This window comes from Pristiophorus japonicus, chromosome X (assembly GCF_044704955.1).
Source record: "Pristiophorus japonicus isolate sPriJap1 chromosome X, sPriJap1.hap1, whole genome shotgun sequence".
Lineage (NCBI taxonomy): Eukaryota > Metazoa > Chordata > Chondrichthyes > Pristiophoridae > Pristiophorus > Pristiophorus japonicus.
This window is the reverse complement of record NC_092010.1, coordinates 19,682,874-19,701,453: the sequence shown is the minus strand read 5'-3', so window position 1 is coordinate 19,701,453 and position 18,580 is coordinate 19,682,874. Positions and strand designations below refer to the sequence as shown.

The 18,580-nt window shown below is 44.8% G+C and overlaps 1 protein-coding gene across 1 annotated transcript in view; it reads right to left on the bottom strand.

Moving 5' to 3' along the window:
- The window catches only part of dazap2 (DAZ associated protein 2), a 29,520-nt gene extending 13,376 nt beyond the window's left edge, over positions 1–16,144 (bottom strand). The window contains exons 1-2 of the mRNA XM_070869436.1: positions 16,006–16,144; positions 8,771–8,892 (exon numbers count right to left, since the gene is read on the bottom strand). Of these exons, the coding sequence (XP_070725537.1) occupies positions 8,771–8,892; positions 16,006–16,018 (135 nt within the window). The 5' untranslated portion in view covers positions 16,019–16,144. The remainder of the gene's footprint in view (positions 1–8,770; positions 8,893–16,005) is intronic.
- Between the last annotated feature and the right edge of the window lie 2,436 nt (positions 16,145–18,580).

The following is an 18,580-nucleotide window of genomic DNA, read 5'->3' as shown; positions in this document are numbered from 1 at the left end:
GGAATGGCATGGAGGATTCATCTGTGTTCAACACTGATACTGGGTTTTCCTCCCTGAGAAAACGAGACACAGCAACGTCTAGTAAAAACGGAGAAATAAAATGTTAGTTAAGACCTGCGGAAAGTCAATAATGAAGAACTTGTAGAGCATTTCACAGCTGCGGAGTCACATTGTATTCCAGTCAGACCTGGCATCTAGAGAGGAGTGAAGAGTTAGTCTCAATACTGGGTTGACATTCCGTGTTAACAAGAATAGAATGTCGACTGCTCATTACATTTAGCTGGTTCTCCTGGTAGGGAGTTGTGAGTCAGGCTAACAATGTGTCGGCATAAAAAGGGAACCGGTTATGGAAATGACTCAGATCTGCTGGATGTAAAGTAGTGGAAGAAAGGTTGATACCTCAACATCTTCCCCTTTGTTAAGCATTAGTAAGTTTAACAAAAGGGGAAGAAGTTAAACTATCACCACAGCATTGAGAGAAATAAATACTACAGAGAAGTTTCCTTTTTAGAAAGAATCAGAAGTACATCATGGTGGTGGTGGAAAAGGTGACAACGTCCCAGGAGCATAGAGAATATACAAAGCACTCAATTTAGAGCAAGTACTATCCCAGGCAATGCATGTACCACAAAGGAGCCAGCTACCTGGGTAGGATGAAGGAGCAGCGGCTCAGGCTTACTATGCTGTGCCACCTGGCTCACCTAGATCCACAGGGACAGCCATCAGAGGTTATCTCAGTAGTCAGCCACCCTGTCCCACACCCGACAGGAATGAGGCAAATGCCATTCAACATATACAAATATGAAGTAGGATATTTTGGGGAAAAGAACAGATGGGACACTGCTCTGACACTTTGCCCACAGATTTCATATCATGCCTCGACGTTGCGTTAGCCTTCTCTTGCTTTTGGTATGTCACTTCTCTCTTCCTTCCCCTCCCTCCCAAACCATGCAGCCTTTAGAAAGGCTGACAAATGTTTTTTTTTTTAAATTTTGAATGGTTGGAAGAATTTTTGCCCCCATCACACCTTTTAAGTTTTGCCAGCAAGTGGCAGCCCCTTTAAATCGTCTCACCGAATATCCCTTCACATCCATCAGCATCTGGGCCAGTGTGCAGAAAGCATGTTCACTTTTATTAAAAAATACCAAGTGTTGTGAGGTTGTTGAATGTACTACTGGAGTAAATGAGTCAAACAGACACCAGATCAACATTTTTATAAATTAGATAGGTGGTTGAAGGACAGGGTGTGGATGGGGAAAGTGAACAGGGTGGACACATGGGATTAGGACCACTTCTCATGTGGAAGATAAACACCAATATGGACTGGTTGGACTGCTTCTGTGTTGTAATTTTTTTTTTATAAATGACCTGACCTCGCAAAATCAGGCGAGGTCATCTCAGCATGCTCATGGTAATGCATTGCACAGAAGGGGCAGTGATCTCTACTGCAGAATTAGCACACGGTGATTAGACCAAAGACATTCCTTTCTGCGGTAGATTCTCTCCCATCACAGTGCCTATAATATAGTTTGTATAAGCCAACTATTTCCACTTCTAATATTTATTACATCTTTGCTAACATTTCTCCAACCATTCTGCATTTATCTCTTACAACTACAGTGCTACTTTGCTTCATGCCTACACATGCCCTGCATTGCTTTTACAGTAATAGTCATGCCTTACCTTTCTACTCTTCCAAGTAGTGCACCTTCAGGATCTCATGCCAAGTCTCAGTGGAGGAGACAGCATTAAGCTGTACCAGCATATTATGATGCATCTTTGCATGCTCAGGAGCTGGCCTCCCCCTCAACATGTGCGTGCGTCACTCCATTACTGTACTTAGCAGAAACTGCAGGGCCTGGTTGTCAAATCAGCTTTTCCGTCTATTAGCATTCAGACATTTTCTCTAATAATTGTATCGGATCATTGAACTTTGACATGTATAGTGGTTTGACAAGTGTTAACTGATTATTGCAGGTGCATTGCAAGTCAGGACTAAGTTTTCATGGTCAGTAACAAAAATCACATCCTCACAAACCACATTTGAAAGCCACAAGCTCCTGCAATTTTATGACTCATCAGGAGAAAAACACGCTTTCCTGTTTTTAGCAAAAAGAGAGGAATGTCAGTTCGCGAGTAATGATAGAGCTAGGAACCACAGCCGACACATTCCAAATCACTGAAAATACTGCGACGTAAATTACATACAGATTGGACAAAAGGCTAGACTTGACGGCATATCCTAAAAATAATACCTTCAATTGGATAAGGAAAATATTGGGACACTTAATTTATTTTACAGCGTGCGACATTGAATACAAGACTGTGTTCTGACCACGCATCTATACTTTTTATAAAAATGGTGGGGAGGGGGAAAGGGGGAGAAAGATTCAAAGAACCTATTCTCAAATAGAAGATCACAGCCCAAAAGTCTTTCCTCATCCCCACCATGCCACAGCCCTGGAGTAAAAAAGGAGAAAATCGACACTGCTGATGGGATCAGCACACAGCACTGTTTGAAAGAATGCCAGCAGGACCAATGGGAGGCAAAAGATCTGCTGGCAAAAGGTCCTCTGCCTCCAACAATGAATCTTAGCAATCTTCAGCCCAAGAGTGTAACTCCATCAGTACAGCTTTTTTATCTGACCGTGGAACAGCTGTGGGCTACCCCGAATACTCCTCTTACAGGTAGCCACCCATTTCCCCAACCAAGTAAAACAATCTACAAACCTCTTTTTCCCCCCCACTTCAAGAAAATATGAACAACTCCCAGCAAATACAGGACCCTCACTTAGATAAGCTAAAGGCTCATTTCAGTTACATGACAGAAACCAACTGGAGCCAAGTGCACTACCAGAAACCAGGAGATAGCTGCAAAAAAGAAAGACAACCTCAATAAGTGTGTTGCAACATATGCACCTGTGGAGTTCCTAAGGAGCAAGGCAGGGGGGGGGGGGGGTGTCTCTCTATCCAGAACATTTTGGTGGATCTCAACAGCAGAACAGACCCAAAATAGAACATTCATCATTTCCACCGTTCCAAACTGCCCCAATGCACTTATACAGAGTCCACAGCTTCTGATCCAAAAAAGTACATCAGCTCTGTTATAGCAGAGGTAGAATTGTGCTTAGAGTTGTTGCATCTTATTTTGATTGATCTCTCGCCATATCGATTACAAAAGGTGCAAGGCCTTTGATAACATCAACACGACCACCTGGATCCAAGTCATCCAAGGTAGATTGCTGTACCACACCAAGCTAAAATTCTTGACTGAAGATTCCCCCAACACACTTTAAAACCCCCCCCCCAAAACAGTCAGGTCTTCCATCCCAACACAAGGGCCTCATCGCAACATGTAGAGGACATCTGTCCCACCTCATCCCAACCCAGCAACACCCTCAAGAGTTCTAGACAAACCCAGGACATCCTACTGAGGGGGGAAAAAAGTGTTAACCTGTCAAAAACATAACTATGCTAATGATGCAGCAATGCTGCCACAGTGGATAACAAGACCACGCAGAGAGAGACCCTGCCATCCCCAGTTGACCTCAGCCTCCCAGGCCAAGCCAACACGTTGTGACAATGTCCCACCTGTAATGGAATAAAACTGGTGTACAATACAACTAAAGGCAATTAATACATGAAAGTCAACAGCTGGGGACTTTCAGCAACTTTACCGATCCCATGGATGTCTTGACTAGATACGAGATACTTGCCTTTTGGGCTATGTACAAGTACAGATGAGTGGCCATTCAGTCCATCCTTCCATGGAAACCTATGATTCTCCCACTACAGCACTCAACTGCCTCATGAATGCCTCAGGAGTCTTTGCCAATACTCTCCAACCCAGACACCATGTCAGGTATTGAAAATTCTTTGTAAACACATACATCCTGACATCAGTCATGAACTTGCCTTTTACCAGTTTGTACTTGTATCCCCTTATCCTGCAGTTGAGGTTCAACTTGAAATAGTGCTCAGGATTGACCTTTTCTGTTCCATTTGGTATAGAAAGAAAAAGAGGACTTGCATTTATGTAGTGCTTTCATGACCTCAGGACGTCCCAAAGCACTTTACAGCCAATGAAGTACTTTTGAAGAGTAGTCACTGTTGTAATGTAATCTCTGTCGGCCCCTCTTATCTGCCTCCTTTCAAGAATAAGAGTCCCAAGTTTTTCATAAATCCACATGGCATGACCATACTGTCCCAAGTAAAATCTTCTCTCAATATGGCAGAGATCAAAATAATATCTTTGAACATCAGGGGACTCAAACATTCAATGAAGAGAAAAAAATCCACTTGAAGGGAAAACAAACAGATGTTGCCTTTTTGCAAGAAACTGTCTCCGCCCGCCCACCCACCCACCATAGAACACACCAAGCTCTTCCACAACTAAATAGATCAAAAGCATAGGAGCGACGATGTACTGGTTTGTGCAGAGACACCCAGGTAGACCAACAGGGCCACTAAGATCCACATTGTCTATGCTGAATAAAGATATGAACATAATAATAGGAGTAGGCCATTTGGCCCCTCCAGCCTGCTCCGCCATTTAGTAAGATCATGGAAGATGCCGCTTCATTTTCCACAATGACCTTCCCAGCACTCAATCTCCCCATATGGAGGGCGTAATGACAATGGGGGTTGGAGGAGAACTGGCACCCTACCCCTAACTATTACATAAATTGCTTGTTGACATAGTGTAATGCAGTAATCTAGGGGGCCGAAATTCATCAACTCACCGCCCACTGCCGCCGACATTGCTCTTGCAGATCCGCCCAGTGCCACTTTCGACATGGCCTGGAGCAGGCAGGAGGAGCGTGCCGCCAGGAACCGCCCTCTGACGTCAGCGGACGGCCGAGTAGCGCAACTGACCTCCCGCTCGCCAAACTCCCATATTGATGCGGCGGGAGTCGGCGCCAGAACGGGGGCGGACCGCTGGCTGGAGGCTGGTCTGTCCCCGACGGGCAAGTATGAATATCGTTGAAAAAAGGTTAGTGAACATTATTTTTTTTTTTTTAAATTGGTTTTTCCACAGCGACTTACCTTGATGGGGTCCCCTGAAGGTCTTCCGATAGTTTATTTATTTTTTTGTTATTGATTTTTATTTTTAGGTCTTCAACCCTCCGTGGACCCGACTCCAGCCTCGGCGGCAAGCGCTTCTGCCACCGAGAATGGGAGCTCCCACCGGCTGCCACCCAGATTGGCGGCGTGAGTCCCTCATTTGCCACCCGCCTACCTTTGAGGGACCTTCTTCATGAATATCCCGCCGAAAGTACAGTCAGGTACCTCAACAGCACTTTGGGCGGGCGGAGGCCTTGACCAAATTCGGGCCCTAGGTCTCGAAGATAAATGCTTGTTCCCAAAATGAGTGAGTTTACCTTGTACTTCAACCTACACAAATACCTAATGTAGTCTGACTGCACTAGGACTGCAAATGTGATCACCTGGTGAATGCTGGACAATTTATCACCTCCCCCCACTCCCCTCAACACTGATGCCTCAACTTCTCCCTCCTAAGTAAGCACAAATTCTAAATAATGTACAACCGGTTAGCCCAATTCATCTTGGATATTGAGTGCTCCTAGAATTGCTACAGAAAAGTGCCAAAGCAGTACTCTCATGGCAATAAACACCTAACCCTCAGAAAAAAAACTGCAAGGCTCGTTAAGCTCAGAGAGACCTCAAGCATCAAGCAGAGAGAACTGGATTCCCTCACAAAGCCACCAATTACTGAGCACTGAAATAGTACCGATCAGCTTGAGTCACTGATAGCACACATGCTCAAGTCAGAAGGCTGTTGGTTCAGTCCCCACTCCAGAGACTTGAGCACACTTCTGAGCCAGTGCTGCACTGCTGGAGGTGTTAAACTGAGGCCCTGTCTGCCTACTCAGGATCGCATAGCTGTAGTCAAAGAGCAGGGCAGTTCTCCTTGTGACTTGGCCAATATTCCAACTACTACAACTAAAAAGGGGCAAGTCACATAACAAGAAACAAAATGGTACCTAACTTACCTCCCACTCCCCTGCCTCTTGTGGAAAATGCGCACATGCTAGATATTGAAATCTCAGCTCAACCTGGGAGTTATAGAAACATAGAAAGTAGGTGCAGGAGTAGGCCATTCGGCCCTTCGAGCCCACACCACCATTCAATATGATCATGACTAATCATGCAACTTCAGTACTCCATTCCTGCTTTCTCTCCATACCCCTTAGTCCCCTTGGCCGCAAGGGCCACATCTAACTCCCGTTTGAAATATCTAACGAATTGGCCTCAACAACTTTCTGTGGTAGAGAATTCCACATGCCCACAACTCTAAGTGAAGAAGTTTCTCCTCATCTCGGTCCTAAATGGCTTACCCCTTAACCTTAGACTGTGACCCCTGGTTCTGGACTTCCCCAACATCAGGAATATTCTTCCTGCATCTAACCTGTCCAGTCCCGTCAGAATTTTATATGTTTCTGAGATCCCCTCTCATTCTTCTAAATTCCAGTGAATATAAGCCTAGTCGATCCAGTCTTTCTTCATACGTCAGTCCTGCCATTCCAGTAATCAGTCTGGTGAACCTTCGCTGTACTCCCTCAATAGCAAGAATGTCTTTCCTCAGATTAGGAGACCAAAACTGCACACAATATTCAAGGTGTGATCTCACCAAGGCCCTGTACCACTGCAGTAAGACCTCCCTGCTCCTATACTCAAATCCTCTCGCTATGAAGGTCAACATGCCATTTTCCTTCTTCACTGCCTGCTGTACCCGTATGCCAACCTTCAAATGACTGATGTACCACAACACCCAGGTCTCGTTGCACCCCCCCTTTTCCTAATCGGTCACCATTCAGATAATATTCTGTCTTCCTGTTTTTGCCACCAAAGTAGATAACCTCACATTTATCTACACTATACTGCATCTACCATGCATTTGCCCACTCACCTAATCTGTCCAAGTCACCCTGCAGCCTCTTGGCATCCTCCTCACAGCTTACACTGTCACCCAGCTTAGTGTCATCTGCAAACTTAGAGATATTACATTCAATTCCTTCATTCAAAATGATTAGTGTATATTGCAAATAGCTGGGGTCCCAGCACTGAACCTTACGGTACCCCACTAGTCACTGCCTGCCATTCTGAAAAGGACCCGTTTATTCCTACTCTTTGCTTCCTGTCTGCCAACCAGTTCTCTATCCACATCAATACATTACCCCCAATACCATGTGCTTTAATTTTGCACACTAATCTCTTGTGTGGGATCTTGTCAAAAGCCTTTTCAAAGTCCAAATACATCACATCCACTTGTCCACTCTACTAGTTACATCCTCAAAAAATTCTAGAAGATTTGTCAAGCATGATTTCCCTTTCATAAATCCATGCTGACTTGGACTGATCCTGTCACTGCTTTCCAAATGCTGCTATTACATCTTTAATAATTGATTCCAACATTTTCCCCACTACTGATGTCAGGTTAACCGGTCTACAATTACCCATTTTCTCTCTCCCTCCTTTTTTTTTTTTAAATAAAAAGTGGGGTTGCATTAGCTACCCTCCAATCCAAAGGAACTGATCCAGAGTCTATGGAGTGTTGGAAAATGACCACCAATGCATCCACTATTTCTAGGGCCACTTCCTTAAGTACTCTGGGTGCAGACTATCGGCCTTCAATCCCATCAATTTCCCCAACACAATTTCCTGACTAATAAGGATTTCCTTCAGTTCCTCCTTCTCACTAGACCCTGTCCCCTAGTATTTCCGGAAGGTTATTTGTGTCTTCCTTAGTGAAGGCAGAACCAAAGTATTTGTTCAATTGGTTTGCCATTTCTTTGTTCTCCATTATAAATTCACCTGATTCTGACTCAAGGGACCTACATTTGTCTTCACTAATCGTTTTCTCTTCGCATATCTATAGAAGCTTTGGCAGTCAGTTTTTATGTTCCGTGCAAGCTTACTTTCATACTCTATTTTCCCCCTCCTAATTAAACTCTTTGTCCTCCTCTGCTGAATTCTAAATTTCTCCCAGTCCTCAGATTTGCTGCTTTTTCTGGCCAATTTATATGCCTCTTCCTTGGATTTAACACTATCCTCAATTTCCCTTGTCAGCCATGGTTGAGCCATCTTCCCCCTTTTATTTTTACGCCAGACAGGGATGTACAATTGTTGAAGTTCATCCATGTGATTTTTTTAAATGTCTGCCATTGCCTATTCCCCAGTCAACCCTTTAAGTACCATTTGCCAGTCTATCCTAGCCAATTCACGTCTCATACCGTCGAAGTTACCTTTCCTTAAGTTCAGGACCCTAGTCTCTGAATTAACTGAGTTATTGAGGAGGATGGAGTGTGGGAGTTTGGGATCAGTTGGAGGTGCATGGAGTAGGATGGGAGAAAAATAGTGGCTATTGCCTACGAGGATGGGAGCATTCAAAAGTGGGTGGAGAGATGGGACAGCTCAGGAGCTTGGAGAACAGGGGTGTGAAATTACACACACACACACAAAAAGATCTGTGCTAATTATTTGGCCGTTAACACATTATCACTCCCATGGACCAATCCCACCCCTCCTACCCCAATTTTACTCTGCAGTCAAGCACTCTCTCACCACAGCCTCTCTATTTGCTCCTAGGTGGGGGACAGTAGTTAAGTTTCTGAACTATACAGCAATTCACTGTACTGTTGACCAAAAGGTAGCACACACCGTATATAGTGGAATGACTGGTAAGAGCCATTATAAAGTGCCTTACTCCATGATCTGTGTAAAGATTGATACAAACTAGGTCACTCACCTCCGCATAAGATGGAGGAGCTTCAGTGTAAGGTGGTGCCTGAGGAACTTGAACAGTGGGCAAATAGTGTGGCGGAGCCATACCTGGCTGCTGTGTAGGATAACCTTGCTGTTGATACACTCCTAAAAGAAAATGGGAGAAAGAGGGGAAAAAAAAAAAAAAATCACACAAGACATTCAGTTCAGAATACCATGATTCTACATTGATAACGCAATACTAAGCTGATGACTTCTTAACCTCAACCCATTTGATTTATTTGTTGTTGATATGGGAAAGGGCCGACATCTGCATTTAGGGTTAGGGTGTACTGGGAAGCATCTACTCTCTTGATAAGCTGGCAGATTTGTTTTTTTTTTTTAAAAACATGAATAGACACCATCAGTTGTATCTCACAGTGGCACTGAATGATTGCAAACATAACACAAGAAATAGGAGGAGTAGGCCATTTGTCCCCTCGAGCCTACTCCACAAGCTCATCAGCAGCTGTGGAAGCTGGATGTGAAGTCCATGCCAGCCAAAAAGGGAAAAAAAAAAAGTGGTAGGAAACCGAAAGATCAAAAAAAGCTGAATTTCTGGACAAGAGGGGAATACCCAAACAATTTGAAAACCATGGAGGCCCATTTTAACAGAGAAATAACAAACTGTTTCAAAAAGGAAATGTCCGATCTCAATAAAGCACAAAAACATTTCAGGTGATCTAAATGTCATTTGATTTAACAATTAAATCACTGTGACCGATAACTATTATAAGTCAAGAAAGGATCAGCACTTTCATTTCAGTTTTACAGGGAAACATCAAAACCTTGTTGTGCTAAAAAAAACTTTAAAGGCTATCATTTTCAATTTAAATCTAATCATGCCCTGCATTCCATCCAGCACCCACATTTCTCAACACTTTTACCGCAGAAGTGTTATTGCTCAGCAGAATGACAGCAATTTTCTGTTTGAAAGGGCAAATCTCAGCGAGCATGCTACAGTTTCACAATACCCATGAACTGAAAACATGGGCATGGTTACACCAGTCACATTGTTAAAGATATGCCACAATCCTCTCACCACCTGCCTACCCAGGTTGAGTGTGAAAGAAAGAGGGATCCAGCCTTTCTGCCTGGTGCTTTGAAGTGTAGAGATTGACCACCCAGAAACATTCCTACTATTATTTCTGCTCGAGAGCCAACACCATGGGCTGGATATTTACTGGGTGGGTGGTGTAGGCTGGCAGCGGCAGAGTTTTGCAGGGAAAGTCTGGGTTTCCCCACGTGCAACTTTTGGCGCCGACATGCTTCCCCGCACAGGAGTCAGCCTGATTCACAGGCTTGGTTTCCAGTCGGACGGGGAGCACTCCAGAGGTTGCGGGAGTAGGTAGGTCCGTTCCCTGGCCCCGGGGTTGGAGCTTGCGGGGCTGGGAGAAAGCACTCCTGCTCCTCCTGGCCCACTTACCTTCTCCCCGAGGCTGTCCTCACCGAGCTGCAGCTGCCAGATTTCCCCCGAGGCCAACCCCAGCCACAGTAAAACCTGCAAAACAGTTCCAATCCGAGGCCTCATTAACATATTTAAAATGGCTGCCTGCTCCTTGTCCCGCCTCAGTAAAACCCGGAAGTCGGCGGGGTGGAGCCAGCTTCCCGATACGCTCGGAATTTTTGTCCATTTAACCCCCCCCCCTCCAACCTATGTTAAAAATGTTCTCTAGACCCAGTACTGTGCTTTTTGTGGGAAAGATCTTGAATTCACTTCGCGTCATTTAATATGTTTCAGGTTATTTGGGCTGCCATTTTCTGATGGTGTATCCTTCCCATACATCTGATGTATCCTTCCCATGATCTGTTACGATTCAGGTGTGCTCCAGATCTTCTTTCTTCTGCTCAGAGTAAAGCGTCACTTCCACAGACAAGCCCATGCTTGTTCCAAAGTGAAATGTGACTATATGCACACAGGAACATGGGACAAACAATAAACCCCTTATATTAATGATAAACTAAGCTCAAAGAATACAGCACAAGCCAAAGATTGCTGAATACAGTAGAAGCAGGCTTGCACTCTGATTCTCTTCCATGGATGGGCAAACACTGACAGATCACTATAAACTATGTTTAAATAAAATTAGAACGGAGCAAAGGCAAGTACATCAGATTTCATTAGATTATTGCAAAATAACAAATTTTGCACTAGTACTTCAAACACATTTCAAGACATTGAAATTTCAGTAACGAGGGGAAAATTTAGGACATGAAATCAGACATTCATGGAGTATTTGCCAGCAGTCCCATTCAACTGCCCGACGGGTGGAAATGCACTCAAACGCTAAGATGCGGGCAACAGTTAGACTCGCTCGCTGCTTTGAAATTCAAACAGCCTTTTCTCCAGGGTTTCTGCCACTCATGTGCTCCAGTTATTTTCCATCACAGGTCCTCCACAGCAGTGGGAGCAGCCCTTTCGAAAACATGGCATCTCCTGCAACAGGGCTATATTCAAATACAGCCAATGAACAGTCACCAAACATTCCAGTTACACAGTGGAAATCACCGTGCCCGACTTTGCTGCACGCTGACTGGGGTTAAAGCTTCTTTATTATCTTTTTTCCAATGCCCTTGATTACGTAGTTCAAACTATAAAGGGCAAAGTCTGTTTTTTGGAATTACCTCGTTACAAGGTGATTGGCTCCCAGAAGGAGAAAAGGTTTGCAAACGTTATATTTGTAAGAGGACAGCTAACCAGATTCGATTTTATTAACACAGATCTGGATAACCGACTATTTTGCTGGAAGAGAAATTGTCTTTTTCTTCAAATGTTTTCTTTTTGTGTTCATTTTAGTGCTTAATAATTTGTGTTTTTGGCTTCTGTGGAAATAAAACATGGCTTCTTATTATATCCCTCTTTGTTTATCTCGCCTTCTCTTTTTAACCTTGCGCGTCCTGTTCCATTGCCCTTGACCCCTCATCTGGATTTCCTGAGTTTTAAAAAAAACGATTTCCTGGAAACTGCTGGTCGGTGAGGTCATAAGACTGGAAAGTGAAACTATAAGCCGTGGCCACTGGATGGAGCCTGCACGCTCACTGTTTGGTGCAGAAAAACACAATGGGCAAGTGATGAATGGAAAATGTATCATTTTTAACCAGTATGCAGTATGCCCCGATCAAGTATAGCACATTGCAAGGTACAGAGCGAAGCTCCCACCACTCTGCACTAACAATTGCCGGGGGAGGGGTAGAAGGAAGAGATAAAGGGATCCTGTGTGTGCGCGCTGAGAAAAAAAACAACCGCTTTATAAAGATACAGTTTACACAAAAATCACGCCCAGCCTCTTAACAGCATTTCCTGTTGTACTTGTGTGACATTTCTGTCTCTCAGGGCAGCCATCCCTACAACCAGAGTGAGACTGGTATATTTTAGAATCAATTTACGGCAAATGGGGGGGGGGGGGGGGGAGGGCAGTTTTGTGCTGTGGACTAACACGAGCAACTGGGTTGAGACTACACAAACCCCGTTTCACGCAGGAACCTTTACAGCCAGTAGAGAGCAAACTTTTATCCTTTCCATCTGGGATGGCTTGTAACTGAGGTCACAAATCCAAAAAGACAGTTTGCAAATCCAAACAACCCTCATTTCATCCATTACTAAAAAGTCACCCTCAAAATGTTCCATCTCCCTTTTGTGCCACACACTCCTTTTCTCAACACCTCTTAAGCCCAAGTCTGATGAAGGCTTAAATACTGTTGCCATATTTCAGTTCTAGCCACTTGCTCATAGAATGCAGAAAAAGCTCGCTATCTGAAGTGATTCTTCCTTCATTGGTTTCCAAACTCTCCTGCCTCTCTTGTCCTGTCTTTTGCCCATACTACCGTGGCCATTGTTCCCACTTTATTCTTTTGAAACTCCAAAAATACTTTCTTGCATGCGCACCCCCTCCCCCAATGTTCAAATCAAGAATCATCTCCTCTCATTATTTCTAGGAGCTCAAAACTGAAATTCCTCATTTCCCTCAGGATTATAAATCCTATGGGTGTTGTGTCACAAGACATTTTGTTTTTGTCTCCTCGCAACATACCCAGAGTCCCTCCAGATTGACTTGTCCCAAATCTCTGCTAATTTGACTGCAGAAAGAGGTTGCCATGGCAGGATATGGTGGCTTTCTTTCCCAGTGGGTAAACAACTGATCTCTAATTCGCAATCATCCGAATGGCATAGCCGAGATCAGGAACTCAGCGGCTGAAGAACCACAGGTGCAAACCTACATCCCACTGCTCATTGACATAACTTGTTGAAACACCAATGCACTGCACCAAAGTAGTAGGTTTAAATCAAAGTAGGCAAGATACTCAATAAAAAAAATGGAAAAGTTGGAAGCTAACACAGGATAAAAGTGTTGAATACAATGTGGGTTCCAACAGGACCACTCGGTTCCAGATTTCATTCCAACCTTGGTCCAATCATGGACGCAAGACAGAATTCCAGGTGAGGAGAGAGTGACTGCCCTTGACATTAAGGCAGCATTTGACAGAATGTGGCACCAAGGAGCCCTAGTAAAACTGATTCAATGGAGACTGGGGAGGGGGGAGACTCTCCACCGGCTGGAGTCATACCCAGCACAAAAGGAAGATGGTTGTGGTTATTGGAGGCCACTCATCTCAGCCCCAGGACATCGCAGGAAGAGTTCCTCAAGGCAGCGTCCTAGGCCCAACCATCTTCAGCTGCTTCATCAATAACCTTCCCTGTTCGCTGATGATTGCACAGTGTTCAGCTCCATTCACAATTCCTCAGATAATGAAGCACTCCATGCCCAAAAGCAACAAGACCTGAACAACAGCCAGGCTTGGGCTGACAAGTGGCAAATACTATTTGTAGCACACAAGTGTCAGACAATAACCACCTCAAAGAGTCAGCTACCTCCCACTTGATATTCAATGGCATTACCATCACCGAGTCCTCCATCATCAACATTCTGGGGGTCACATAAATGCTGTGGCAACAAGAGGTCAGAGGCTGGGTATCCTGCAGCAAGTGGCTCACATCCTAATTCCCCAAAATCTCTGCACCTCCTACAAGGCTCAAGTCAGGAGTATGATGGAATACTCTCCACTTGCCTGGATTAGTGCAGCTCCAACAACACTCTAGAAGCTCGACACCATCCAGGACAAAGCAGCCAGAATACCATGGCTGCAGTGTGTACTATCCATAGGATGCGCTGCAGAAACTCACCAAGGGTTCTTCAGCAACACCCCCAAGCCAGTGTCCTCCACTACTTAACAAAAGGACATGGGAACACCATCACCGCCATGTTCCCCTCCAAACCACACACCACCCTGACTTGGAAATATATCACCGTTCCTTCATTGTCACTGGGTCAAAATCCTGGAACTCCCTACCCAACAGCACTGTGGGAGCACCTTCGCCACATGGACTGCAGAGGTTCAAAGCCCACCACCACTTTCTAAAAAAGCAGCTCGCGATGGACAATAAATGCCATCCTTGCCAGCAACACTCACATCCAAGGAATAAATATTAAAAATAAAACTGGTCAAGAAAAGCAGGGTGTGAATCTGACCTCGCAGAGCAGCACTGTAGAGCCAAAGTATCAAGACATGTAACCTGTGAAATGTCAGGGAAATTATCCAAAAGCAGTTTTCCAGCTCAACGTCAACTCACGTGAAGACTCTCACATTAACTCTTGGGGCTGAACACTTGGTAGGACTATACTCATACCAATTGCTCCATTTACAGAATTAAATGACCAACAAATCACAATATATATGCTCCTACATTACAACAGGGACTACACTTCAAAAAAGTACTCTATTGGCTGTAAAGTACCTTGGGATGTACCGAGCAGGCAAAAGGCATTATATAAATGCAAGTCTCTCTTTCTTTGTAGGCACCAATGATTTTTTTCTTTAAAAACACCAGCAGGTGGTTATCCACAAGCAGTACACAGTAACTTCACAGCATGTGAAATATCCCAACATTTTAAACATCAATAATTTAAAGTTAGCCCAAGTGTGGAGAAGCCATTGAACCATAGAACGGTTACAACTATCCACGTAGCTGAAGTCCCTCATCCCTGGAACCATTCTTGTGAATCTTTTCTGCACCCTCTCTAAAGGCCTTCACATCCTTCCTAAAGTGCAGTGCCTAGAATTGGACACAATACTCCAGATGAGGCCAGTGTTTTATACTGGTACATAATTTCCTCACTTTTGTATTCTATGCCTCTATTTATGAAGCCCATATGCTTTTTTTTTTAAAAATCACTTTCTCAACCTGCCCTGCCACCTTCAGCAATTTATGCACATATACCCCCAGGTCTCTCTGTTCACCCCCTTTAGAATTGTACCCTTTAATTTATATTGCTTCTCCTCGTTCTTCCTACCAAATTTCGGCTGCGTATCAAACAGCGTGTCTGACAGGAAACTCTGGGCATAATCTAGCTTGACTGACATTTTTATTAAAATTTGCAATAATCAGTCAGTGCTACTTTGATAATAGCACCTTTCTTTCCTCTTCTAGATGTACACACTGGGCCTAGCCCAGCGAGCATTTGCATGTCGCCATTGGCAGCAAGCATGGTCCATTGTTTATTAAAAGCTGCCGGGATTCCAGAGAGAGAAAAAAAATTAGCCAAAAAAAAGAGACACAAGGCCTCCCATTCCTGGCTATTCATCCAGTGATCCCTTCTGCCAACTGTGTGTATGGACAGCAGAACCGGCTGTGCTTACCCTCCCTGTGGCCAAGTAGCTTGGCAACAGGGCGAGAGACTGGGACCGTATGCCAACAAAGAGCCCTCAGAAGTGGTGGGGAGGGAGGAAAGCACAAGAATTTCCCTCAAAAAAAAAGGGTGAAAAAAAAAACCGTTGCGCAAACATTCCTGTCAGCTAAAGCTACCAATTACAAAAATAAACGAAAACATTATTCGTTTTTTTTTTAAAAACACACTTCGGATTGGCGATGGTTTCCGATCACTCGACGGCTTGAATTCTAGTTCGCCCATTTTAAAAGTCGGATTTTTTTTCCGCAGCCCGGCCCGGATTTGGCGGAGGTTGCCTAACGGACGGACGGAAGGCCGGCCGAATTTGTCCTCAAATCGAGGAGCGGCTCCAAGGCCTGCCTGCGCAGGATGTGTGAGGACTGCGGCTCCCGCAGGCCCCGAACCACCGAGCCACCGCCCTCTGCTCGCCGCTCAGCCCGGCCCTCACACACAACAACAACAACCACAACCAAAAAAAAAACCCCGCCAGCCTCACCTTTCTTACTCATGGTGCGGGCGAATGCGGCGTGAGCTCTGGCTGTCCCGGTTTGGATGGGATCAGATCAGGTCGATTCGTCGCCTCACGCCTTGCTTCGACAGTTACTTCCTTGTTCGAATTGCGTAACGGCAACGCCTGTCACTCAAGCAAGCGGACCCAGACTCTTAAAGCGGAATTGATCTCGTTCAACTATTATATTTAACGCCACCTTTGTTGAAAATGACACTTCTTTTCACGGTTCATCCATTGTCTTATTGAACGTATATATCAAAAAAGAAAGACTTGCATTTCTATAGCACCTTTCACAACCTCAGGATATCCCAAAGTGCCTAACAACAATAACAATAATGTGTATTTATATAGCGCCTTTAACATAGTGAACCGTCCCAAAACACTTCACAAGAGTATTACGCAATACAAATTTGACACCGAGCCACAGAAGTAGAATTTAGTGCAGGTGACCAAAAGCTTGGTCAAAGGGATATGTTTTAAGGAGCGTCTTGAATGAGGAAAAAACATAGAAACATAGAAAATAGGTGCAGGAGCAGGCCATTCAGCCCTTCTAGCCTGCACCGCCATTCAATGAGTTCATGGCTGAACATGAAACTTCAGTACCCCATTCCTGCTTTCACGCCATACCCCTTGATCCCCCGAGTAGTAAGGACTTCATCTAACTCCCTTTTGAATATATTTAGTGAATTGGCCTCAACTACTTTCTGTGGTAGAGAATTCCACAGGTTCACCACTCTCTGGGTGAAGAAGTTTCTCCTTATCTCGGTCCTAAATGGCTTACCCCTTATCCTTAGACTGTGACCCCTGGTTCTGGACTTCCCCAACATTGGGAACATTCTTCCTGCATCTAACCTGTCTAAACCCATCAGAATTTTAAACGTTTCTATGAGGTCCCCTCTCATTCTTCTGAACTCCAGTGAATACAAGCCCAGTTGATCCAGTCTTTCTTGATAGGTCAGTCCCGCCATCCCGGGAATCAGTCTGGTGAACCTTCGCTGCACTCCCTCAATAGCAAGAATGTCCTTCCTCAGGTTAGGAGACCAAAACTGTACACAATACTCCAGGTGTGGCCTCACCAAGGCCCTGTACAACTGTAGCAACACCTCCCTGCCCCTGTACTCAAATCCCCTCGCTATGAAGGCCAACATGCCATTTGCTTTCTTAACCGCCTGCTGTACCTGCATGCCAACCTTCAATGACTGATGTACCATGACACCCAGGTCTCGTTGCACCTTCCCTTTTCCTAATCTGTCACCATTCAGATAATAGTCTGTCTCTTTGTTTTTACCACCAAAGTGGATAACCTCACATTTATCCACATTATACTTCATCTATAGGAAAGAGAGGTAGAGAGGCGGAGAGGTTTAGGGAGGGAGTTCCAGAGCTTAGGGCCCAGGCAGCTGAAGACACGGCCACCGATGGTTGAGCAATTATAATCAGGGATGGTCAGGAGGGCAGAATTAGAGGAGCAAGACATCTCAAGGGGGTTGTGGGCCTGGAGCAGATTACAGAAATAGAGAGAGGCGAGGCCATGGAGGGATTTGAAAACAAGGATGAGAATTTTGAAATCGAGGCGTTGCTTAACCGGAAGCCAATATAGGTCAGCGAGCACAGGGGTGATGGGTGAGCGGGACTTGGTGCGAGTTAGGACACGGGCAGTCAAGGTTTGGATCATTTCGAGTTTACGTAGGGTAGAATGTGGGAGGCCAGCCAGGAGTACGTTGGAATAGTCAAGTCTAGAGGTAACAAAGGCATGGATGAGGGCTTCAGCAGCAGATGAGCTGAGACAAGGGCAGAGACGGGCGATGTTACGGAGGTGGAAATAGGCGGTTTTAGTTATACTGTGGATATGTGGTCGAAAGTTCATTTCAGGGTCAAATATGACACCAAGTTCGCGAACAGTCTGGTTCAGCCTCAGACAGGAGTTGGGGAAAGGGATGGAGTCAGTGTCTAGAGAACAGAGTTTGTGGCGGGGACCGAAAACAATTGCTTTGGTCTTCCCAATATTTAATTGGAGAAAATTTCTGCTCATCCAAAACTGGATGTCAGACAAGCAGTCTGGCCAGATCGGGTAAGGATGGCAGATTTCCTTCCCTAAAGGACATTAATGGGCCAGATGGGTTTTTACAACAATCCAGTAGTTTCATGGTCACCATTACTGACTCTAGCTTTTTATCCCATATTTATTTAATTAACTGGATTTTAATTCCTCATCTGCTGTGGTGGGATTTGAACTCATGTCTGTAATGACCAGCTAATCTGTTTTAGTGATGTTGATTGAGGGATAAATTTTGACCAGGACTCCAGGGATAACTCCCCTGCTCTTCTTCGAAATAGTGCCATCACTGCCATGGGATCTTTTACGTCCGACTGAGAGGGCAGACAGGGCCTCGGTTTAACATCTCATCTAAAAGACAGCACCTCTAACAGTGCAGCACTCGCACAGTTCTGCGCTGGAGTGTCAGCCCAGATTTTTTTGTGCTCAAGTCTGTGGAGTGGGACCTGAACCCACAACCTTCTGACTTAGAGGCAAGAGTGCTACCCACTGAGCCACAGCTGA